The 24,755-nt window shown below is 46.1% G+C and overlaps 3 protein-coding genes across 3 annotated transcripts; 2 read left to right on the forward strand and 1 right to left on the reverse strand.

Annotated features, from left to right (window-relative positions):
• The first annotated feature begins 380 nt into the window (after positions 1-380).
• NDUFA3 (NADH:ubiquinone oxidoreductase subunit A3) lies at positions 381-6,048 on the forward strand. Its single transcript, XM_056863073.1, has 4 exons — positions 381-396; positions 2,288-2,362; positions 3,451-3,528; positions 5,913-6,048. Exons 1-4 carry the CDS (start codon positions 381-383, stop codon positions 6,002-6,004), a joined length of 261 nt encoding a protein of 86 aa, XP_056719051.1. The 3' UTR covers positions 6,005-6,048.
• Positions 6,049-7,861: 1,813 nt separating this feature from the next.
• TFPT (TCF3 fusion partner) lies at positions 7,862-12,522 on the reverse strand. Its single transcript, XM_056863600.1, has 6 exons — positions 12,440-12,522; positions 10,389-10,617; positions 9,548-9,618; positions 9,366-9,435; positions 8,968-9,204; positions 7,862-8,054 (listed from the first exon to the last, which is right to left on the reverse strand). Exons 1-6 carry the CDS (start codon positions 12,505-12,507, stop codon positions 7,920-7,922), a joined length of 810 nt encoding a protein of 269 aa, XP_056719578.1. The 5' UTR covers positions 12,508-12,522; the 3' UTR covers positions 7,862-7,919.
• Positions 12,523-14,267: 1,745 nt separating this feature from the next.
• On the forward strand, positions 14,268-24,078 carry PRPF31 (pre-mRNA processing factor 31). Its single transcript, XM_056863214.1, has 13 exons — positions 14,268-14,449; positions 15,211-15,271; positions 15,456-15,539; positions 16,392-16,489; positions 17,433-17,539; positions 18,541-18,710; positions 19,083-19,240; positions 19,348-19,437; positions 19,877-20,004; positions 20,879-20,951; positions 22,149-22,277; positions 22,981-23,079; positions 23,930-24,078. Exons 1-13 carry the CDS (start codon positions 14,276-14,278, stop codon positions 24,056-24,058), a joined length of 1,500 nt encoding a protein of 499 aa, XP_056719192.1. The 5' UTR covers positions 14,268-14,275; the 3' UTR covers positions 24,059-24,078.
• Positions 24,079-24,755: the final 677 nt, after the last annotated feature.

Genomic DNA, 24,755 nt, shown 5'->3' on the forward strand with positions numbered 1-24,755 from the left:
TTTCTACATTTAGATACATTCAGATACATTCAGATACCTGAAGAAGTGAGCTGTGGCTCACGAAAGCTCATACCCTGCCAGAAAATATTTGTGTTAGTCTAGAAGGTGCTACTGGACTCTTGCCCTTTTCTACATTTAGATACATTTAAATACATTTAGATACATTTAGATACATTCAGATACCTGAAGAAGTGAGCTGTGGCTCACGAAAGCTCACACCCTGCCAGAAAATATTTGTGTTAGTCTGGAAGGTGCTACTGGACTCTCGCCCTTTTCTGCTACCAGCATCTCATTCCAGCACGAGGCTTCGCTAGCCAGAGAGAGCCGCTGGAAAACTACAACTCCCAGAATGCCGCGCGCCTTCCCGGGTTAACGGCAAGATGGCAGCCTTCAGCAGTAAGTGGAGTGATCAGTTTCTGTGCGTGTTTGCTTGGGGAGAGGGACGTCAGTGGCTTTTGCTTGCAACAGGGCACGTAGTGGGATTTCCCCCCCCCCTCCTTTGCAAAAGGCATCAGGGGCGTAATGGCGACGCGTTTCTAGCAGGGGGTGGAAGAACCTCAAGGACGTCAAAAACGTTAGAGGATGACCTTTTGGTCGGTGGAGAAGGGATGTTGGATTGTGACTGTGTGAGAGCGGAGACACGTGTACGACTGTGGGGTTTTGCATGCAGGGAGCTTCCAGTCCCGATCGTCCAGCCCTCTAGATTCCTCCTCCTTGGCCCAAGAACGTCGGCCTTGTTTTTACTAGATCCCACGACACGTGGGTTTTGACCCTTGTGGTTTAGAAAGCCCTCCTGAGCAGGGTTGCCAGCCTCCAGGTATTTAGCACGGGAGAACAGGTACACAAAAGCACATAGACAGGATACAAGACAGCAATGGTATAATGAGTATAAAATGGATTTATACTTGCCATTGGAATCCTAAAGAAACTGGTTATTATTGAAATCCAGAAGAGGACTTTTGCCTCCTGCTTTGCACCATAAGAATTGTTCTACACTTACCTTGTATTTTTGTATATATTTAGCCACTTAGTGGTTAAGATTTGATGTTGTACACCTGTTTTTGTCTTTTTCATCATTGTCACTCATACCATTTCTATCTTGTATCCTGTCTATGTGCTTTTGTGAACCTATTCTCCCGTGCTAATTTCCAAACCTTGTGGTATAGGCATGGAGGTGCCCTTATTTTTTGACTTGCTAACCTCCAGATATTAGCTGGAGATCTCCTAGCTATTACAACTGATCTCCAGCCGATAGAGATCAGTTCCCCTGGAAAACGGCTGCTTTGGCCATTGGACACTATGGCATTGAAGACCCTCCCCAAACCCCACCCTTCTCAGGCTCCGCCCAAAAAAACCCTCCCGCTGGCAGCACAGAGGGACCTGGCAACCCTACTCCTGAGATGTGGATTGACTCTCCTGTTTTGTTCCTCCATCACCTCTCAGTGAGATTTCTGTCGCTCATACTATTGTGCCCATTTTGCAGGTATGAAAAGTGAGAGTGTGGGCAAACATTGATTTTGACTGAGGCGGTGTGTCTTGTGCATCTAGGGCAGGGGTGTCAAACATATGGTCCCGGGGGCTGGATCTGGCCCCTTGAGAGCTCTTATCCAGCCCGCGAGACAGCCACCCCCCCTCCAGTCCTAATATGGGCTGGAGAGGCATGGCCCGGCACCACCAAATGCCATTTATGTCATATCCGGCCCTAGTAACAAATGAGTTTGACAACCCTGACCTAGGGACTCTGGTTCCCAGCACCCCCTGTCAAGGCACACTAACCATAAAATGTGGTGACCCCCAATGGCCATCTAGTCAAACCTCTACAGATTGTCCTTCATAAAGCAACACTACAGTGTCTCACTGGAAGAGTGAAGGTACTTTCTGAGTAAGTTGGCCCAAATGATTCTGTGCCGTTTCTTATAAGGGAAGATCAAAGTGAAACCCACCTAACTATAGGGGCTGTGGCTCAGTGGTAGAGCATCTGCTTGACATGCAGAAGGTCCCAGGTTCAATCACCAGCATCTCCAGTTAAAGGGACTAGGCAAGGAGGTGATGTGAAAGACCTCTGCCTGAGACCCTGGAGAGCCGCCGGTCTGAGTAGACAATACTGACTTTGATGGACCAAGGGTCTGGTTCAGTATAAGGCAGCTTCATGTGTTCCCTTTCCTGGGTTTCTGCAGCTCCCCAGACCCCTGCTGCTCTTCCAATGTATAGACTCCAGTCCTTTGAAACAGAACCAGCTATTTAAAACCATTCTGTTAATTATGCATGTTTCTGGGTGCTTCTACAGAAGTTGGTGCGTATCTGAAAAATGCCTGGGCCAAGGAACCTGTTATTGTGGCCTCTTTTGCCATTGGCATCCTAGGTGAGTGTGTGTATGGCTTTTCCATTCATCACAGGAACCCTTACTGAACCCACCCCCTTAAGAACACTTTTTTTTTTTGCCATCAAGTTGCAAATGACTTATGGTGACCCCGTACTCCATGGTTACTAGACATGACTGCTAAACAAAACCTCCAAGTTGAGTGGCAGTGTGTCTTAGAATGTTAGTTGCTGGGGGACAGCTATTATTACAACAAAGTAACTTATGCTGAATAAACAATGTTTTCAACCAAAACAACAGCACTTAGGCTCAACTTAATCCAACAATTTTATTAGATTATTCTAAATTATCAAAGATGTCATGTACAATATTACTATTAGTGCCTGTGTGTGTGTGTAAAGTGCCATCAAGTCGCAGCCGACTTATGGCAACCCTTTTGGGGGGTTTTCATGGCAAGAGACTAACAGAGGTGGTTTGCCAGTGCCTTCCTCTATTATGCCTATACCTATCTTTATCGAAGGACGGTACACTCCGTCTATCTGGGATGGTCGTCCTCTTCCATCAAGCACACAGCTTCGGGAGGGACGCACATGGAGCAGTGAGGGAGGTAGGGGACACCCGCCTAGCCAGCCAGATCAGCCGAATCAACCCTGGCGATCAATGGGGTGACAGATGTCGCAGCCAGATCGCCCTCACATCCTACCTATCTGTATCTCCTAAATCCTAAATAAGTCTCCACTGTGCCTGTGCAGTACAAATTTATACATCGATAACACACTGATAAATGAAAGAAGAGTCTCTCAATATATTCACCACCAATTGTCAGCAAAAGTGGCGTTTTGGAGACTGGAAAGTTTGCTGGTAGTTAAGGTGAGTCAAGTCAAGGCTTGTATGGAGCTCATCACGTCTCCCGATGAGAGAAGTTGTTGTGACAAAAGCTGAGCCCAACCCGGACGTCACCTCTATTGCCTGGCCATGGGTTTTCTGGGAGGCATCTGATTGGCCATAGGAAGCTGATCTGGGTGGATCTTTGTTCTGATGCAGTGGGGCTCCTTTTATGTTCTGCTTAGTATGTGATGTGTTCTTTGTGTCTTGTTGATGCACATCCTATTCTCCTTTTCCTATTTCAGCTGTACTCGCACCTCTCGTTAGCCCCTACACTAAGTACACCACCATGATGAACAGAGCTGTGCCGTACACATATCCAGGTACAACTACCAATCTAAAATCCCCACTCTTTTCTGGGGCAGTTTCTAATTTGGGGGGGGGGGGAGAAAAGCTACGGGAGATGTTGACATTGGTCTTTGCTGTGGGAGAACTAGACCCATGCCTGAACCAGTTTTTGGGTGAGTAGGGCATTTGAAGAACAAAGTCAAATAGAGTTGACAAGATGAAGAAGAGTTGGTTTTTATAAGCTGACTTCCTCTACCCCTTAAGGGAGAATCAAACCAATTTACAATCACCTTCCCCACAACAGATACCCTGTGAAATAGGTGGGACTGAGAGAGCTGTGACTAGCCCAAGGTCACCCAGCTAGCCTTATGTGTAGAAGTGGGGAAACCAACCCAGTTCACCAGGTTAGCATCTGCTGCTCATGTGGATGAGTGGGGAATCAAACCCGGTTCTCCAGATTAGAGTCCACCACTCCAAACCACCACTCTTAACCACTACACCACGCTGGCTCCCCAGTGTGGTTCTAGGCTGAGAGATCAGTCACCCCAACAGTGATAACAACTTGGGTCAAAGGCTGTTGGCTTTGTGCCTTCCCATAGGCTTCCAGGAAGCATCTGGCTGGCCAGTCTAGGAAAAGGATGCAGAACTAGGTAGATTCTTGGTGTGATTATTTTATGTCACAATATATCACCACAGAGATGGTTCAAGGAATCTCCAAGAATTCTGTGGAATTACTGGATTAGATGCCCAGGTTTATTATTTTGCTAGGTTTAAAAAAAACCCAATGTGCTCTCTTGAAAACCCCTGCATATTTTGTAGATGGACTATAAATATTTTAAGCCGTTTACTTGTTTTGCCATCAATGAGGCAAACAGCTTTGAAGACAGGTGCCTGTGTTGAGTTTCCCAGCTGCCTGAGAAGGGGTGCACTTACGTCTTCATATTCCGTGAATGATTGCAGAGGATCACAGGAATGGTGAACCCACTGAGTATGCCACAAAAATATACCTTGCAGCTATTTTATTTATTGACTTAATTCCTCCCCACCAAGAACTCAGAGCTACTCAGTGTCTTACTAAAACCTGGTTTCAGAGACCTTAAAGAAAATAAGATGAAACAAGCTGAAGAGACAAAACCAAAACACTGTCAGTCTACCTGTTGTCTTGAAATATCCCCTCAAAACTATTCCACTTTACGTAGTTTCTAGAAAACTGCCAGAGCATGTGGGGGGATGGGACAGGATTTTCCTAACAATTTCCAGAAAGCCAGTCCATTTATTTATTTTATTACATTTCTACCCCGTTCTCCCCAACCCGAAAGTCGGGCTCAGAGCGGCTTACACAATCTAAAACATAATAAAAACAATAACACATTTCAAAATATAATTTAAAATACAATTTAAAATAGCCCAATAATGCCCCTCAGTGGCACTAAAACCCCCAAAATAGCAATCTGCAGGCAGCAGATGAATCTAACCACCCCCCAGGGTGGTATAGAAGGGGTGGTGCTCAGCAGCAGGGAATGGGGGGAAGGACTAGGGAGGCCGGTAATTATAATGAGAACCATCGCTGGCCTCGACCATAAGCCCGGTGGAATAATTCCGTCTTGCAGGCCCTGCCAAATTCCTGAAGGTCCCGCAGGACCCTGATCTCACTAGGGAGGCTATTCCACCAGGCAGGGGCCGGGCAGAAAAAGCCCTGTCCCTGGTCGAGGCCAACTGGATACTTCTTGGGCCGGGGATTACCAGCAAGTTGGTATTACATGAACATAGGTTTCTCTGGGGAACATACCAGGAGAGGTGGTCCTGTAGATACTACGGTCCCAGACTGTGTAAGGCTTTAAAGGTCATAACCAGCACCTCCCCATAGCGTGGGAGCCACCACAATGAAACCCGGGGCTGTGACCGATTTTACCTGCTTACATGAGGGGATTCTGACTGTTGTTACAAGCTGCCCCGTGGCGCAGAGTGGTAAACTGCAGTCCAAGCTCTGCTCACGACCTGAGTTTGATCCCGACGGAAGTTGGTTTCAGGTAGCCGGCTCAAGGTTGACTCAGCCTTCCGTCCTTCCGAGGTCGGTGAAATGAGCTTGCTGGGGGTAAAGGGAAGATGGCTGGGGAAGGCACTGGCAAACCACCCCGCAAACAAAGTCTGCCTAGTAAACTTCGGGATGTGATGTCACCCCATGGGTCAGGAATGACCCAGTGCTTCGCACAGGGGATTACCTTTACCAGCTGCGCACATTTAAGAACAAAGGCTGGGAAAGTGACTATGGGAAGCTGTTCATAGATGACCCCTGAGGCCTGTGGTCAAGTCTTTGCATGGGCTTTCTTACTGGAAATAGTTAGCAAAGTCCAAGGTGAAGCTTGGAGATCCATATGTACACATGTGCTTGATTCCCAACCCCCCCCTTTCTCCACAGTGCCAGTTCGGGATGATGGCAATATGCCCGACATTCCCTGCCACCCTTGTGACAAGGAAGGCCCAAGCCTCGAGTGGCTGAAGAACTTCTGAGAACTTCAGAAAGCTTCCTGAACTACGACTGAAGGGTCCACCAACCCAACTAACAACACATCGCTACCTGTCTTCTTGTAGAAGCGTAAAATTTCCAGATTGTAATAAAAATGCTGTTAACTTAAAGGACGGGGTTTTGTGGGGTTTGTCTTAGGAAGCTTCTCCAGGATGGGCGAAACAGACTCTTTGAACTCCCCAAAGCTTGACTGAAAGTTTGTTAATGTGGTTCAGGTTCCATGGTTTCCTCCCTCAAGAGATGCGTGGGAATTTTTGCTGAGAAGGAGTTCTGTGAGGACGGTAGGTATTACAGAACTGCGCTAGCTGAACTTCTTTGGGCAAATCAGTAGCAGTATGAAGAAGAGAAAGAGGAGTTGGTTTTTATACACTGTTTTTCTCTACCTTTTAAGGGAGTCTCAAAGCAGCTTACAATCCCCTTCCCTTCCACTCCTCACAACAGACACCTTGTGAGGCAGGTGGGGCTGAGAGAGTTTGGAGAGAACTGTGACTGGCCCAAGGTCACCCAGCAGGCTTCATTTGGAAGAGTGGGGAATCAAGCCCGGTTAATCAGATTGAAGTACACCCCTCTTAACCACTACGCCATGCTGTCTCTCTTTGAGGTAGCATGCAAGTCAAGGGAGCTTAGTAGGGATAAACTGGAAGAGGGAATGTTGTAGCATCTTGCAAAATGAGAAATATTTTCTATTCATTCTTGATGAAAAGAGCAACCAAAATGATTAGGGTACTAGAGCAACTGTCCTATGGGGAGCGGTTAAGACGTATAGAGCTGTTTAGCTTGGAAAGAAGGCGGCTAAGGGGTGACATGATAGAGGTCTATAAAATTATGCATAGTTTGGAGAGTGGACAGGGAGACGTTTTTCTCCCTCTCCCATAATACTAGAACGTGAGGCCATCTGTTGAAGCTGGAGGGTGACAGATTCAAAACAGATAAAAGGAAGTATTTTTTCACACAACGCATAGTTAAATTGTGGAACTCCCTGCCCCAGGAAGTGGTGATGGCTGCCAACTTGGAAGCCTTTAAGAGGGGAGTGAACATATTCATGGAGGAAAGGGGTATTCATGGCTATTAGTAAAAATGGATACTAGTCATGCTGCATACCTATTCTCTCCAGTATCAGAGGAGCATGCCTATTATATTAGGTGCCGTGGAACACAAGCAGGACGGTGGTGCTGCAGTCGTCTTGTTTGTGGGCTTCCTAGAGGCACCTGGTTGGCCACTGTGTGAACAGACTGCTGGACTTGATGGGCCTTGGTCTGATCCAGTAGGCCCTTTCTTATGTTCTTATGATGCTCGCAAGCGTCCCTCATTCAGGACTGCATTTTGCAGACTCTCTTTCAAAGAACAAATTTTTAAAAGCAAGTTTCTGGTCCTTAGGGTTACAACAGTAAGCTGGAAAATACACAGGCACTGCCAGGGTAGGGCTTTTAAGCGCCTTGCACAGCTGTAATAAATTCAGTATGTCTCTCAGATCCTAGAAAAGTAACAGTGTGAAGTTTAACACTTATTTCCCCACCAAGTTAAGACTCAAAAATGTTAACTCCTAACTAATCCATTCTCTCCGCATGCCCAATATTAAGCTGTACACCAGAAGCAGAATCCATTCACATTTTAATACGTACTGGTTTAAATAATTCATTATACATCGACTGTTGAGTTTTATCGTTTCATAAATGTAATGCAGTTCATTGTCTTCATCCAGACTTCCTCTAAGCAACTCTGTCTGTTCCGATAGGATAAAAGCTTCATGGCCCATTTGTTTCTTTCCCTTAAAAACGAACAGGTGCACCCTTAGACAATGTTCACTGGACAACCGAGTGGTCAGGAAAAGGCAACTGACGTGCAGGTATACAAAATCTCCCCTAGAGGTTTCATGAGTGGCCACTGAAAGGTCCAGCTTCAGTCAAAATCCGAACAGGCTCCAGGGCTAGAAAACTTGGGATAATGAAGTAACTTGTCCCGGGGACTAGACTGCTGCCAGGTAGATGCTAGCACATCTTCTTGCTCACAGTGGAAATCTTCTTCAGTTTTTATCTGCAGTTACAAAACCCAAAACATGGTTGTCTGAAACATTCTCTGGCTCTGTGCATCACCTAGCCTTATATTCTACAGCTAGATCACACACTTGTATGTGTTTCTTAGTTTATTGGAAAAAAATTGGAAACAGGCTTTTCCAGCCAGAAGACAGATGATGAAGAGCCATAAGGGTGTATCCATACTTTAAAAAAAAAATCAATCAGAAAGGCTACACCAAGGTTCTTCAACCTTCTTGAGCCTATGGGCACTTTTGGATTTTGATACATGTAGTGGTTATCACCGTAAAATCCACAAAACGGCTACCACAGTGGCTGATCACAAGAAGCCTCCAGGCCTCTCCCTTTCTCATGGGGACTCAAGGTGGATTATAAGTACAATGATAAAACATTTCAATCAGTAAGGAGATTGCAAGATAGAACATTTGAAACTATCAGAAAAGATTCCTGGCAGCACAAAAAACGCAGTTAGAGCTCCAAGAGAGCTGTGACTAGCCCAAGGTCACCCAGCTGGCTTCATGCATAGGAGTGGGGAAACAAATCCGGTTCACCAGATTAGTGTCCACCTCATGTTCAGGAGTGGGGAATAAAACCCAGTTCTCCAGATCAGAGTCCACCGCTCCAAACCACCACTCTTAACCACTACACCACGCTGGCTCTCAAGAGCCGTGGGTATTATGCTAAGAGCCATGTGGCCTCCAAGCCACTATCACAGGGCTAGACATTTGCTTTAAAGATTAAACCCAGGATCTGCCAGACAGCACGCTGTGTGTTGCTGATCTCTACGCTGCAGACAACCCAGACCCTGTGACTGGCTGCCATGGCCTCAGGAGACATTCCTGAAGCAACACCTGGGAAGCTAGGGTCATACGGCTATCTATCAAGACCATGAAAGTGGACATGTTCTCCAATACCTGAACTGGGAACTCTTCCATGGGAAGCAAGGCGGGTGCTGCTCGCCGCAACCTTGCTTCCTTTTCCTCTCTCACATGGCGCCGGCGCTTCTTATTGGTTGGCCCCTCAGTAGGCGAGGGGCTCTCAGCGTCTTGGGCAGTCAAAGGCCCTGGAAGGCGCCGGGGGGTCTCTTTCTCAGGAGGTTCATTTTCTGCGTTGCCCAGTGTTGGGACATCCATGCTGTGACTTCCTTCATCCTAAAAAGAGAACACTATTGAGCAGGAACTGTCCATTCTAACACAGTTTCACCTATAATAAGCCACAGTGAAAAGCTTGGGGTGGGAAGCAGTTATGGGGCATTACAGGGGATGCCATCTTAAGACCTGACCTCTTGCATCTCGAAGCAAATATTTCTTACCTCCAAGATTATATCAAGGTGACCCTGTCTATAGTCATCACCATAGGAGTCCAGCACCCTCATGAGAGACCTGAATGGAAGAAAAAGCATGTAACCAAGACATGCTCAGGAAATTACATCACCACCCATTTTCTTACTAGCAAAGAGGTCTACAAACAGCAAGTCCTGACCTATTTCCTCACCTCCGTTCTTGTTTCAGCCTCAATGTTATTCTCTGGACCTGATGCAGCCGATTTAGCATCCTCTCATTCACCTGCAATCATCAGTAGAGTTCACAGGGAAACATTAGAATTGTATTTATTTAAAACATCTATGAGACCCTTTTACTCCGAGATAACTGGGAGCTAAGGTGAGGAACAACAATAAAATCAGCACAATATAGCATAATTCTAAGAGTAATCAAATTAGAACTGCTGGTAGCAAATCTTAAAATGCAACCAGCAACTGCAGTCTTTCAAGGCACCCATGAAGCAATCACCTTAACAAAGTAAAGGCTCTTCTAAAAAACTCTGTTTTACAAGCCTATTCCAAGCCTATTCCACAGCACATGTGCGGCCTCAGATAAAGCCCACTCTGTTTCACTCTCTATTACCTTTTCTCTCTATCCACTTGATGGCCCCCATTCCCAGTCTCCACTTAATAAGCTCTACCATTTGGCTTTTCATTCAGCATAATTCGTCGCTTCTCTATTCATGTCCTGTAATCCTCCTCCTACTGAACATCATTCCCAGCAATGCAGTTTGTTCTAGCTTTCCTTTCTCCAAATTCTGATAAAAAACATTTAAAAAAAAAATCAATTTTAAAACCCCAACATTATACAACCAAAGTAAACACAGTAAATAAAGTAATTACATATAAGAACATATAGAGTAACGAAGAAAGCAAACCATCTAGCGCAGTATTGTCTACTCTGTTGGACGGTGGCTCTCCAAGATTTCAGGCAAGGAAAGATCTTTCTCCTCAGAACATCTACCAGAGGTGCTTCAAATGGAGATGCCAAGGATTGAAAATGTAAATAAGTACCTGCTCTAATTCCTTGCAGCGCCGAGCAAGAGCCTGGCATTTGCGTCGTGTCATTTCCTGCTGCCGCAACACTCCTTCCTCTTCCTCCTCCTCCTGCAGCCCCCCATCGGCAAACTCCACTTCTGTCTCTAGTTCACTCTCAAGAATATTGCCACCGAAAAGAGGAGGGAGGGCCAGCTCTGAGCCAGGAGGCACTGAAAATTCTTCAAACCCCACACCTGCCATACTCCTGAGCAAGAAAAGTAAGAAAGAAAGCGACATCCATTTATTCCACTGCCTTCCCCCCTCCTACATTGAATGGCTAATAGTGAGACAACAGCTTATTCAAAGAGGAACACAGTTCCCAATATCTCCCCAACATTGGACAATGCAAAAAAAAATAAAGGATTTGTAGTGCAGCAATCAATAAATAGGGCGGCCAGTGTAGCGTTTTGGCACTAGGGATTTTTTTTTAAAAAACCACCGCTACTGAAATATATGTCTACCTATATCCCTTCATGCTCTGACCTAGATAGCCCAGGCTAGCCTGATGTCATCAGATCTCAGAAGCTAAGCAGGGTCAACCCTGGTAAGTATTTGGATGGGAGACCTCCAAGGAATACCAGAGTCTTGACGTGGAGGCAATCAATGGCAAACCATCTCTGAACGTCTCTTGCCTTGAAAACCCCACCAGGGGTTGCCGTAAGTCAGATGTGACTTGACGGCAAAAAATAAAATCCCCCCACATATGTACATACTCATGTTTTACACATTTGTACAAGCAATGTCAAATACTCAAATCTTCCAAATTTTTGTGTACACTAGGAGAGTTTATTTCTTACCAAAAAATTTTTTTAACCTGGTAAAATTTTGAAATCCAGTTTCTAATTAAGAGGAAGTGAGTGATCTAACCCAAAGAAGTGCCATGGGGGGGGGAGATGTTACCTGAGGAGGAAGATATGTAATCTATCAGCAATCTGAACATAAAATGAGAACGTATACACTGCTGAAGCCTTGAGCTAATTCCTAATTTATTTGTTCTTTCAAACTTTTCGCTATCTCGATGAATACAATTATCATACAATACAATTTCGGAAGAAGAAGGAACTGAGCTGAGTGTCTCAGACCTGGTTAAATACTCAACGTTTGTGAAATATGAGCAGGTTCTTGTTCTGGCGAGTCACCAAGGGAAGAGCTGAACAAGCAACAAGGTCGCCTCTAAGCGGCCTTCAAGCATCAAACCCTCTTTTAATAGCACCCTTACCAATAGTAGAAAAGGGCAAGAGTCCAGTAGCACCTTAAAGACTAACAAAAATATTTTCTGGTAGGGTATGAGCTTTCGTGAGCCACAGATCAGTTGTAATAGAGGGAGATCTCCAGCTAGTACCTGGAGGATGGCAACCCTACCCCCTTCAACAAATCCCGCCCTCCCCAGGCTCCATCCCCAAATCTCCAGGAATTCCCCAACCCAGAGGGAACAGGGCTATCACTAGCACACAGTTTATTTGTAGAAAAGGGCAAGAGTCCAGTAGCACCTTAAAGACTAACAAAAATATTTTCTGGCAGGGGATGAGCTTTCGTGAGCCACAGCTCACTTCTTCAGATACAGCTGGAATGTGAATCCATCTGTCTTTAAGTAGAGGAGAGTGAATTCAGACAAGCATTAGTATGTAAATGTTAACAGTATGTACATGTGAATAGCAGGCGTGATGGGATTAGGTGTGGTATGCAGAAGAGTCTGTGATGTCCACCAATGCTGATTTCTCCACACCCATCTCTCCCCTGGACATCACAGACTCTTCTGCATACCACACCTAATCCCATCACGCCTGCTATTCACATTTACATACTGTTAACATTTACATACTAATGCTTGTCTGAATTCACTCTCCTCTATTTAAAGACAGATGGATTCACATTCTAGCTGTATCTGAAGAAGTGAGCTGTGGCTCACGAAAGCTCATCCCCTGCCAGAAAATATTTTTGTTAGACTTTAAGGTGCTACTGGACTCTTGCCCTTTTCTACTACTGCAGACCGACTAACACGGCTACCCACTGTGAATTACCCTTACCAATGTCCACGATTCCTCCAAGGATGCAAAAACAGACAGATCGTCCTGTGCTGATGACGTACGCACATCCACCGCAATGGCGCTAAACCCATCGAACACAGCCTAATGAGGGGAGAGGCCACGAAGAGGAAAATGTCGCGCTCCAGTGACGTAGGCGTCCAGCCTGGACATTCTACCGAGCTCTCCAATGACCCAAACACGGGGCGGGGGGGCTAGAGCAGAGGTGAGAGAAAGTTGGCGCATGCGCAGTAAAGCAACGCTGCGTCGCCTCAAGTTCTCCTTGTCTGTAAAAAAGAGGATTTTTTAATTTTATTTTTACTGCTTGAACTTCTGGTAAAAATTGAAATCCTATCTGGGCCACGGCTCCCTATGGGCGCATACTGGTGCCGCTCCAGGCCTCGGTTTTCTCTACGGTGAAACCCCTCTATACTTTCCGTTGAAAGAAGCCATTTCCGTTTCTAGACCGGATGCGTTGATTTAAGTCGGCTGTGGGGACTCGCTCGGGTCCGGGCCGCGGCTGGTTGTGAGGGAGCGAGCTGGTCGTCGAATAAAATCAAGCTGAAATGCAAACTTCCGTGAGGCGGAGCTGTGTGACTCTATGGGCGGGGCGAAGCCTGTGTATCTGCGGTTGAATATATAATAATAAAATTATTAAAAAGTAATATAAATCATGTCTCCAGGGGGAGGGAGTCGCCAGTCCAACGAATCTAACCTCAACGCTTCCTGTTCCTCATTGAACTTGCCTGCGCGCGGGGGCCACATCCAGTTCAAAAGATACCATTACGATACGTAAGGCTAGAGCGGTCTTCTCGATTCACGTGACGTGCAAACGAAAAACCGGAAGTGGTTCTGCGTTCCAATCTGTTTTGTTCCCCGCTGTCGCCTTGGCGGTACGGGAGGCGCTTTCTGATGACGACCTTGAGAGCGACGGAGCCGGGCGGTGTGTGGCGCATTTATTGAGAGGAGGAAAGAGAGGAAATTGGTTTGTCGGGAGAGCGGAGGGACCGCCGGCGGCTGCTTGCTGAAGGGGAGCCAAGTCAAGTTTATTAATAGTCAAGGCCCGGAAGGGGAGCAGCAGCCGAAGCAGGAATAGAAGCAGCTGGTAAGAAGGAGATTCTGACGTGCTGGAAGGCGGCGGTTCGTGTTTGGGTGGGGGGGTCCTTAAAATGCTTTTTGAAAAAAGGCGGTGAATGATGTGATAGGTTAGTAGATAGGGTTGCTAACCTCCAGGTACTAGCTGGAGATCTCCCTCTATTACAACTAATTTCCAGCCGATAGAAATCAGTTCTATTGGAGAAAATGGCCTCTTTGGCAATTGGTCTCTATGGCATTGAAGTCCCTCCCCTACCCAAACTCCACCCTCCTCAGGCTCCACCACAAAACTCTCCAGGTATTTCCCAACCCGGAGCTGGCAGCCCTGTTGGTAGATACAGAGTGCTCTTTTGGTGGAGGTGGAAACAGAAGTAATAATGGACGTTGGTTGGGCAAATGAGCTAGGTTGGGAAGGTAACTGACATGGATATTAAGGTTGGTGGATATCAGTAGAAGGAGATAGCACTGAGGGAAAGGGAGAGGTTCCTTCAGAGTTGAGTGCTGAGGGAGAGAAAGGGAAACTCTTCAAGAACTGCAGAAGAGCCAGGTGGGATCTAACAATTTGAGGGGTCCACTGAATCGGTGTCTAGTGTTAATAAATGTCTTACTTTCTGGGGATTTCTTGGATATTGCTGCTGTCTGCTAGAACATGCAACAGTTGGAAGTACCAGATCAACAAGATTGTGGATACCCAAGGAAGTTTTTCTGCTTTGTCATTCTTTCTCCTTTGCAGGTTGATCCACCATGTCTTTGGCAGATGAGCTTTTGGCTGACCTTGAGGAGGCAGCTGAGGAAGAGGATGGAAGCTTTGTGGATGAGGAGGATGAGCCTACCATTGAGGATGTCCAAGAAGAGATGCAAATGGATCTGGCGACGGATTCGGTCAAGAGTATTGCCAAGCTTTGGGACAGCAAGATGGTGAGAGAAACAAGCTTGAGTACAGGATGCCTTGTGGTGTAGCTCAGCACTGGCCAACTAGATAAATTTATTGGTGGGGGTGAATTTCTGTAGCTGAACTGCTAAATGTGGACATGGTGGTCTTGATCTGTACTATAGAACAATCCTCAACTTATCACTGAGGGTTACGTTGTTAAAAAAGAACCTGTAAAATCTATGTCTTCTCCGTGTAACTTCAAGGATTACAATAAGCCAAAAGCCTTTCAGACAGAGCCTACTTTACACATCTTCAGAGCAAAAATTCAGTGTCTTTATTATTTTTTGCTCTTACATTCTGCCCACCCCGGCAAAGCTGGGCTCAGAGCGGCTAACAGCACATCAACATCATAAATACAATAAAATATAATGAAAAATAATAAAATGACGTTCAAATTAATCACAATCAGTTGAAAACAAGCCTGGTAGAACAATTATGTTACAGAAATAATAATTCATAATTCAGATGGCGACAATTGCAGAAATATGCGCTACAGCAGGGCCTGCGAGCAGACAGGACCCCGCATACAGTAGTCCCACTTCTCAGTGCACAGAGGATAGTGTGCATGTAGCTTCGTGTGATTAGTGGGGGTGATCTGAAATAAGGAACTCTTCTAAAGATCTGCTTTGGTCAACTATTCCTGTAGTAGATGTTTTGAGGGGGACAAAGGAGGGCCTGACATCAGGTTAACGTTGCAGGTGGTCTCAGGGTGCGATAACCATCTTTTTGCATGTCTCCTGTGCAGTTTGCTGAAATCTTGGTAAAGATTGAGGAATACGTCAGCAAACAACCCAAAGCATCCGAAGGTAACTAACCACTCTGGTTCATCTCTTGAAAGAGATCTTTGCGCAGCCCCTCCTCCCTCCCCGTTTCCTCCGCGTGGCACCTGCTGCAGGTTCTGCTTTGCATTGCACTGCAGAGCATACATACACCTAACTTTACATCCCCTATATAGTTTTTGACTTTGTTTCTCTTCCCCCCCCTTTCTAGTTCTAGGCCCTGTTGAGGCTGCTCCTGAATACAGAGTCATTGTGGATGCCAATAATCTCACAGTGGAAATCGAGAATGAGCTGAGTGAGTGCAAGGTCAAATTGCCTGTTTTTTGTGTGGAGTGGGGGAGAACAGTGTAGTATTTGGAGGCATTATACCCGCCGCTGCTCAGTGATACAAGGTTAGCAGATTAAGAGAGAGGCTGGGTTCACTAGTGAGGGAGTGTAGTTGAGTAAGCAGGAGGATTTAAGATGGGGAAGGGTTTATTATTACTTATACCTCTGTTTTATCCCCAGCGGGTACTCAAAGAAGCTTACAAGATCATTCTCTCCGTTTTGTTCTTCCAATAACGATTCGCTGAGGAAGAGAAACTGACGTGCCAGTGAGATCACCTGTTCATGACAGAATAGGTGTTAAAGCCTCATTCTCCCAGATATCCTAGTCTGACATTCTAACCACTACATCACGAACACACATGAAGCTGCCTTATACTGAATCAGACCCTTGGTCCATCAAAGTCAGTACTTTCTACTCTGACCAGCAGTGGCTCTCCAGGGTCTCAGGCAGAGGTCTTTCACATTACCTTCTTGCCTAGCCCCTTTAACTGGAGATGCCGGGGATTGAACCTGGGACCTTCTGCATGCCAAGCAGAGGCTCTACCACTGAGCCACAGCTCTTCCCCTTCATGCTGTGTCATGTGCCGAGTGCATCAGGTCATTGGCTGTTTTGATGGAAGCTCTTGCTGTGCCAGAAAAAGTTGTCTATGCTGGCTGTTTACTTTCAATCAGTAGTTCCTGAAGAAGTTTACTTTCAATCAGTAGTAGAGAATGTATGGGCTGGGATTTTCCTTGTGGCTTGCTTTTGTTCTCTGGAATGTAAAGATACCCTGGGTTGCTTTCTGCCTTCATGGGTCTCTTTTTTGCTATTTCTCCCCAGACATTATTCACAAGTTTATCCGGGATAAATACTCCAAGCGATTCCCGGAACTGGAATCCCTTGTCCCTAATGCTTTGGACTACATCCGAACAGTCAAGGTATTGGCTGTTTTGAAGTATTTTAAGTCTGTCTAAACTACCTTGAAATACTTGAAGTCTTTTCAAAGCTTGCATACCTATCTGCTTCATTACAAAGGCACTAAGAGAGGTTAGAATGTTCCCCTCAGTGTCTTCTGCATTTTTGTCATTATTATTTAGTAAGAAGTGATAGATCTCAGTGCAATAGCTAAAGTGCTGGGTTTGGATATGGGTGCTAGGGGTTGAAGCTTGGACTTCATGCAGGCAAAGACGGTACCCCACTGCTGAGCTAATGCTCCTTCCTTCATGTTTCTCTACAAAGGCTCAGTCTGAATTTTTGGAACCAGAATTCTTCAGGGGGAGGCCCTAGAGCAGTGATTCCCAAACTTTTCGAGCTACTGCCCCCTGGGTTCCACAAATTCAACCCCAGCACCCCCTACCCTATCCTATAAAAAGCATTATTCAAAACAGGGGTTTTCAAGACACACTAAAGAAGATAAGAACAATTAAATTTCAAAACAGTAACAATTAATTGCACATCTATTAAAAATCAAATTAAAACTTTTTAGTTGAAATTTATTCAACAAAACTGATGAACTTGATCCAGTGATACCAGCTCTTCAAAGTCTGGAAAAAAAATTCTGATCGTTTCCACCAAATTTGCCAGCATGCTGTCATAGCTCGATCCATTGTAAATTAGTGAACAACACAGTTGAAGGGGCCCACCTCTAGCACCCCCCTGCTGCCCCCTTGCCTCTTAGTGCCCCCCTAGGTAATCCCACTGCCCCCCAGGGGGTGGTACTGCCCACTTTGGGAACCACTGCCCTTGAGTGAAGTTTCGGTTGCACAGGTTTGCAGTACTTCCTAACCTAATATGTTCACAGAGGGTGTTTTTTTTAAAAAAAAACAACCTCTTGTTTCAAGAAATCCCCTTATTTCTGTTTAAGATGTTTGTCACTTGCAGGAGCTGGGCAACAGCTTAGATAAATGCAAGAACAACGAAAACCTTCAACAGATCCTCACCAACGCCACTATTATGGTGGTCAGCGTCACAGCATCCACTACCCAGGGGTAAGATGGGAACTTGGGGGAATGAAATAAGTGGAGAATGACAGAATTGTATGGTGGGAGGAGTTCAGTGTTTGGGGCAGGAGGGCCCAAATGGTGGCCTTTTTCCAAAGTTAATTTGCGTAGTTTGTTAGTCTGTGCAAGGGAAGGAAAAGGAGTCTAAAATTATCAGATTGGTCTTCTATAGCATATTTTGGGGCAACTAATAATGTGAGCTACCTGTTATTTGGAAGTCTACGAATATTGCTGCTACTCCCCACGGGCACGGAGGTGTGTTCCTTTTCAAAAGGAAGACTTACAAGCCTTCAGGGGTATTTCAAATACAGACATCTCATTCTCCAAGTCCCTTTTTGATAACCTCCCCAGATGGGCTCCCCTGCTCCTCTGCTCATTCTCCTCCTGTTATGCGTTGACATTCTGATGACAGTTGCTCCCAATAATAGTTGTTGCTGATGTTTATGGCTTTTGGAGTTAGATGCTTATTCTTGACAAAGCACATACAAGATTTTGGGTGAGGCACAGCACGGGTGGAAGGTGAGAGATGGTTACGTGAGAGAAAAGCACAACTGAAAAAACCCAGAAGCTTACAGCTCTGCAGACCTTAAGAGGCAAAATCACAGTGTGCTTCAAGGGTATAGAACATATTGGTTGGATGCCAACTGGAGGGTGTTAGCCTGGAGTCCAGTTGGAGGTGAAGTGGGTGCATATTGGGCTAAGGCTGACTTCTGCTTCTCTAGAGGCTTCCAGTGTTAATGTTATAAACCCTGTGAGAAGCAGCTGCCAGGTTCTGTGACAGATGTATTGTGGGTTAGCCTGAAGGAGTGTCTTTGGGCAGGGGGGCTGTTCTTAAAGGTTGATAGGGCAAGAGACTGAAAAAATCACAGTGCATTGAATTCCACCGAGGGCTTTTAAAAAATCTCTCTGGTCTTCTACATGTGGACATGGTGAGCTGAAGCTCGAGGGCTGAATAGCTGGCCTTGAGTGTTGCCTTTCTTTCTCTGCAGGCAACAGTTAACAGAGGAAGAACTGGAGCGCATTGAGGAGGCCTGCGACATGGCGCTGGAGCTGAATCAGTCCAAGCACCGCATCTACGAGTACGTGGAGTCCCGCATGTCCTTCATTGCTCCCAACTTGTCCATCATTGTGGGAGCCTCCACTGCTGCAAAGATCATGGGTGAGACTCCAAAGGAGTTGGCTTTCATCAGATATGTGTGAATTTAGCATGGGTGGTGGTGGCAACACGGGCCTGGCGTCTTGTGTGAAACCATGGGTGCGTTCACACATGCTGATCAATGCACTTTTCAGTCCATTTTCAATGCACTTTAGTGATCATTTGCAAGTGGATTTTGCTATTTCATGCAGTAAAATCCAGTTGCAAAGTGCATTATTCAATGTATGCGAAAGCAACTTGACTGTTTTAGAAAAAGGCATTTGCGGTAGGGTTTTGTCTCTGCTGGAAGGAAATGCCAGGAGTGGTCTAAAAACTGGAAGCAACTTGGCCTCTTTGTCTTGACTTGTTCATCCTTTTTTTTCTTTGCTTCCTAAGGTATTGCCGGCGGCCTCACAAACCTCTCCAAGATGCCTGCCTGTAACATCATGCTTCTGGGAGCCCAGAGGAAGACCCTGTCTGGATTTTCCAGCACTTCTGTCCTGCCTCATACTGGCTACATCTACCACAGTGACATTGTACAGTCGTTGCCTCCGGTACGTGCCGTCCTGAAGTTCCCTTCCCTGCCCAGTTGGTTTGTTGGCTCGTAACCACCTTCACAGTGATTAACAAGCTGGTGTTCGATTTAATTTTCCCCTCGCAGGATCTGCGGAGGAAGGCTGCTCGCTTGGTGTCTGCAAAATGCACACTGGCGGCGCGTGTGGACAGTTTTCACGAAAGCCCGGAGGGGAAGGTAAGTGGTATTGTTTATTGTTATAGCCAATGGCCAGCATAAGGTAAGCGGTACAGCGTGAGGAAGTTGGTACATTGTGGGCAGGAGCAGAAGCCAGAGGGCAGCTGGGAAGTTGAAAAGTGTACAGGTATGGCTGGGGTGGGACTGTGTTTAACAGTGGGGAGGCTAGAAGGAAAATCCTAGGAACTAAAATTCACCCATTTTATAGGAAAGGTGAGCTAGGTTGGAATTGTCAGGGCCATGGGGAGAAGAATTTTTTTGGGGGGTGGAGGGTGTCTCCGGCAGGGGTGGGGATTGACTTGTTAAAGCTGGGTGGGGCCAAGGTGCTGCAGTTCCTGATCCCTTCAGAGGTGGAAGACTATGGGATGGGACAGACAAAGGAGAGAGGTGAGGCTTATTCCTGTAACCAAAACACACACCCCATTCCATTACTATCCAGGTTGGTTATGATCTCAAGGAAGAGATTGAAAGGAAATTTGACAAATGGCAGGAGCCTCCTCCCGTTAAGCAAGTGAAGCCTTTGCCAGCACCTTTGGATGGACAGAGAAAGAAACGTGGAGGCCGAAGGTATGGGGGATGCACAGGAAATGCCTTGAAGGGAAGAGCTGACTGATCTGGGACAGTTAAGGAAACGAGGCAGGACTGAGTGTTGGGCGTAAGAGCTTGGATAACCCCAGCACATGTGTGAGGAAGGGAGATGTACAGTTTTATTTGGCTCTCATAAATTCTAGCATTTGTTGCATTGGCTTTTATTTGTTCCTGGACCCTTTACCATTCATCATGCTGTTCTTCAGCACTTTGTTTTCTTCTTCAAAACTGAAATAATTACAGGGACTAATATCTAAATTAATATTCAAGCATCAAAATAGGAAGCCTTATTTCTCTCTTCATAGAACACTAGGGTCCCTGAGGGCCAGTATGGTATAGTGCTTAAAGTTTACAAACCAAAGAGGTTGAGCTGAAAAATCGTAAATTACAAATATATAAATGTTAATAAGGTGCACTTATAGATTAAAAGCATAAAACTCCTAGTACAAACAAAAACTTACATTCAATAAATACAAACATGAACAACTGCAATGTACATTCTTTCATTGACCAATATGAGATCCAAAAAGGTGCTTAAAGTGTCAGAGTAGGATCTAGGATACCCAGGTTCAAATCCCCACTCTGCCAGGTGACCTGGGGCCAGTCACACATACTCAGACTAACCTATCTCAAAGGGGTGTTGTGAGGATTGTGGAGGAGAGGAGAAAGTTGTAAACTACTTTGGGTCCTCATTGGGGGGTGGCGGAAAGGTGAAGCGTAAAAAAGCAAATTGTGGGTTCAAGCTGGTGGAAGACTCAGCTGTCTTCCACCGGCTTGAACTTGCATCCATTCCAAAGGTTACCTTGTTCGTCTCTGTTTTCTCTTAATAAAATGCCTGCTTTTATACCTTCAGGTATCGTAAGATGAAGGAGCGTCTCGGCTTGACAGAGATACGGAAGCAGGCAAACCGGATGAGTTTTGGAGAAGTAAGATATGTTGTGTATTGTATTTTTGTGGAGGACTTCTCTACTATCTTTGGGGAATGGATGGTGGCCTAACCTTTGGCAGAATAAGAAGTAGGAAGCAGGACTTCTGGGCTCCATTCCTGCATCCAGGACACATGCAGGAAGGCTGCCTCACATGTGGGAGGAAAGCTCTTCTGTCCTTCAAGTTGTAGGCGCATTTTGCTGTGTGCATGTCCATTGTGCCTCTGGCCAGTGCACATCTTTGTCCCGTTGGTGCACATAGCTGTACACAAGTAGGCTTTCCACTTCTCCGACGTGGAGGCCTGTATGGGAGAAGGAATATGTAAATGGTGTTTAGAGGGATGGTGCAATGAACAGGCAACTTGATTTTATTTGCAATATTAAGGTTGCCACTTCCTGTAGTTTTGTTTTGCTTGCACATCACCCAAACCAGGTGTAAGTAAGAGGGCCTTTTTAACTCATGATGTTTTCTGCAGTCCTTTCACTCAGGCCAGATTGCATTTTTAGTGATGGAATGTCTTATCGAACCGTAAAGTTGAATCCACAAGGAAATCTCCAAAAAATCTGTCCCCACTCAAGTTCTAATATACTTTGATATTGAGTTATACTGTCTCCCAAAGCCCTTAGTTAGAGCCTGTCACAATATATGAGTGTGTAGGGAGAGGTGTCTCCAGAAGAGGAGAAAAGATACTGGTTTGGCTTGTTTCCCCCCCCCCTTCTGAATTGCTATTTCTATCATTTGTCTGGCTAGTCCAATTCCTTAAAGGTAAAGGTCCCCTGTGCAAGCACTGGGTCATTCCTGAGCCTTGGGGTGACGTCACATCCCGACGTTTCCTAGGCAGACTTTGTTTATGGGGTGTTTTGCCAGTGCCTTCCCCAGTCATCTTCCCTTTACCCCCAGCAAGCTGGGTACTTATTTTACTGACCTTGGAAGGATGGAAGGCTGAGTCAACCTTGAGCCGGCTACCTGAAATCAACTTCTGTTGGGATCGAACTCAGGTTGTGAGCAGAGCTTGGACTGCAGTACTGCAGCTTACCACTCTGCACCACGGGGCTCCTTGTAGTCCAATTCCTTACATGCGTTTTTAAGACAAAGCTCTTGTCTTGTTGGTTTTTCTACCGTGTGCCAAAACATTTCAGTGTATACCCAACTCCTTTCTCTCCTGTCTCACCTTCTCCTCTTCCTCTGTTTTCCAGATTGAAGAGGATGCTTACCAGGAAGACCTTGGGTTTAGCCTGGGCCACCTGGGCAAATCAGGCAGCGGCCGTGTCCGCCAGACTCAAGTCAACGAGGCCACGAAGGCGCGCATCTCCAAGACTTTGCAGGTTAGCAAGCGGGGATTGGATGAAGGAGAGTGCCCGGCACTGCCAGTCCTATGTTCTGTGACATAGTAGTAGCACCAAGGCCTTGGTGAAGGTTGGCTATGCTTGCATGGGCATTGTTGATACTCGAGACAGCGTCACTCTTGCGCACACAGGGCTAGATTAACTTCCTGTACTAACTGCAGTATTGAGTAGGGCCCCAGTCTAACTGTGGCGTAACTATGTGGAGTATCTCTACCCTGCCTTTGCTTTAAGCTCCTCAGGGTCTCCCAGTGCCCGATACTCCACAGGAGGCCGACCTTGAACATTGCTCAGAAGCTTCAGTTGACATCATCTTAGACAACAGTCTCTACTTAGTTTGACAGTGGGTACGCAAATATGAATGTAACTAGACTGTTTGTGCAGAGTACAAGAAAAGTTCCTCTTAATGTTAAGATGAAAACGGCAACCCTAAGCCTGCCTGTGACCAGAGACTGAATATTCTGGAGTGACTAGGAACCCAAGGCAGAAGAGAGATGCTTGATGTCGGGAGTGGGTCAGAAATGGGGCTGTGAATCAGCCTCTAGTACTAGGGAAGGCAAGAAATCCTCCTAGAGCTATTTGAATTGCTTGTTCACCCTGGAATTGGCTTCACTTTTCTCTGTCTCTTCACTGCACCAGTTGCAAAGTCCCTGATGGCTCTCTTTTTTGTCCTCCCCCCCCCCAGCGCACACTCCAAAAGCAGAGCATGGTGTATGGAGGGAAGTCGACCATCCGGGACCGCTCCTCGGGTACTGCCTCCAGTGTGGCCTTCACTCCGCTGCAGGTAAGTGCTGTGGTTGGGTTCATGTGTGTCACTTTTTAAGGATCGGTAACAGAGACTGAGGTCTTCCAGGGGATAGCAAGCTCTAGCATGATGGGGGAGGGGGTTGTGGGTTGCAGCATGTTCCGCACTCATTAGCACAGGAGAAAAAATACTTTACAGAAGGCATTGGGAGGGGTGAGTCAGAAGGGTGGAACCCCCACAGTCTTACACCTCTGAATCACTATGATCTGCTTTGCACTTTTTGATGTCTGTAGAGGGGTTGGGCTGTGGCTCAGAGGTAAGAGCATCTGCTTAGCATGCAGAAGTTTCCAGGTTCGAACCCCGGCATTTCCATTTAGATGGATATGGCGCTAAGTGAAAAAATTCTCAGACTCTGGAGAGCCGCTGCCAGTCTGAGTAGACAATACTGACTGATAGACTAAGGGTTTGATTGAGAACACATGAAGCTGCCTTATACTGAATCAGACCCTCGGTCCATCAAAGTCAGTCTTGTCTACTCAAGACCAGCAGCGGCTCTCCAGGATCTCAGGCAGGGGTCTTTCATGTCACCTACCTACCTAGTCCCTTTAACTGGAGATGCCGGGGATTGAACCTGGGACCTTCTGCATATCAAGCAGATGCTCTGCCACTGAGCCATGGCCCCTCCCATAAGGTAGCTTCTTGTGTATGATGCAGGTCACTCTCAAAGAGATGACATCTGTGTGTTTGGTGTTTTGTCTTTACCCTCCTGCATTGCCAGGCAACATGGTGCAAGCAGTTGACTCCTGTCCAAGATATGCAAGCTATGGGCTACCTTAACTTGCCCTTGGATACTGATTTTCTCTTTCTGTCTGCCTCCCCCCACCCCAAGGGTTTGGAGATCGTGAATCCACAAGCGGCTGAGAAGAAAGTCGCCGAAGCCAACCAGAAGTATTTCTCCAGTATGGCTGAGTTCTTAAAAGTGAAGAGCGAGAAGAGCGGAATCATGTCCACATCCTAAAGTTCTCTTCCTCCTGGCATGGATGCTGCTTCTGTTCACTTGCAGTCGGAAATCATAAAACAGATGCAGGAGGAGGGGTCTGTATGCAGGGGGCGGGCCCTTCTTGTTGGACTGGCAAAGACTGGAGAGTTCCAAAGAAATGGTTGCCGTTTCAGGATATCTTGGGCAAAGTCCTCTTTTTCCTGTCCTTTTTTCAACCGAAAGGATCTCTGTGGAGAGCCTCCTGCTTTTTTTGCAGCTGTCTGTTGCATAATACAGAACATGCCCCTTTTCCCAGGTCTCATTCCCAATCAAGTTGCTACAGTGTGAGCTTTTTTTTAATGGCTTGGAAGGGCTAACTAAAGGTAGCAGCTGAGAAATAATTACATCTTCTGTCACTAGTGGGGCAACTTCTATAGAGAGAACTGAATGGCACGGAATTGTTCGAGATGTCTCGCACGCATGCACGCATATAAAAAAAAAGCAATAATGAAAAAAAAGCAGTAGTTCTCAGTGGTTTACCTTCAGGTAATTGGGATTGGGGACAGAAATTATATTTCTCAAGTGTGGTAGGTTCTGTGGATGACACTGTGCTGTATGGTATGTATTGTATGATATACATGGTGCAAACTGCAGTTACTTGGTTATCTACAAGTAGGATGTTCATCTTAGAAAAATTGCGCTGTATAGATTTTTAGTCTAAGTTCAGGAACTCCTG

Source organism: Euleptes europaea, chromosome 18 (genome assembly GCF_029931775.1).
Source record: "Euleptes europaea isolate rEulEur1 chromosome 18, rEulEur1.hap1, whole genome shotgun sequence".
Classification (NCBI taxonomy): Eukaryota; Metazoa; Chordata; class Lepidosauria; order Squamata; family Sphaerodactylidae; genus Euleptes; species Euleptes europaea.

Excerpts from the sequence above, each read along its gene's own strand:
- TFPT (XM_056863600.1), bottom strand. The coding sequence starts at position 12,507 with ATGTGCGTACGTCATCAGCACAGGACGATCTGTCTGTTTTTGCATCCT. Across the intron at positions 9,436-9,547 it reads AGGCTGAAACAAGAACGGAG|GTCTCTCATGAGGGTGCTGG; the intron begins GTGAGGAAATAG and ends TCTTCCATTCAG. Across the intron at positions 9,205-9,365 it reads ACCTTGATATAATCTTGGAG|GATGAAGGAAGTCACAGCAT; the intron begins GTAAGAAATATT and ends TTCTCTTTTTAG.
- NDUFA3 (XM_056863073.1), top strand. Across the intron at positions 2,363-3,450 it reads TTTTGCCATTGGCATCCTAG|CTGTACTCGCACCTCTCGTT; the intron begins GTGAGTGTGTGT and ends TTCCTATTTCAG. Across the intron at positions 3,529-5,912 it reads TGTGCCGTACACATATCCAG|TGCCAGTTCGGGATGATGGC; the intron begins GTACAACTACCA and ends CTTTCTCCACAG.
- PRPF31 (XM_056863214.1), top strand. The coding sequence starts at position 14,276 with ATGTCTTTGGCAGATGAGCTTTTGGCTGACCTTGAGGAGGCAGCTGAG. Across the intron at positions 15,272-15,455 it reads ACAACCCAAAGCATCCGAAG|TTCTAGGCCCTGTTGAGGCT; the intron begins GTAACTAACCAC and ends CCCCCTTTCTAG. Across the intron at positions 22,278-22,980 it reads GCATCTCCAAGACTTTGCAG|CGCACACTCCAAAAGCAGAG; the intron begins GTTAGCAAGCGG and ends CCCCCCCCCCAG.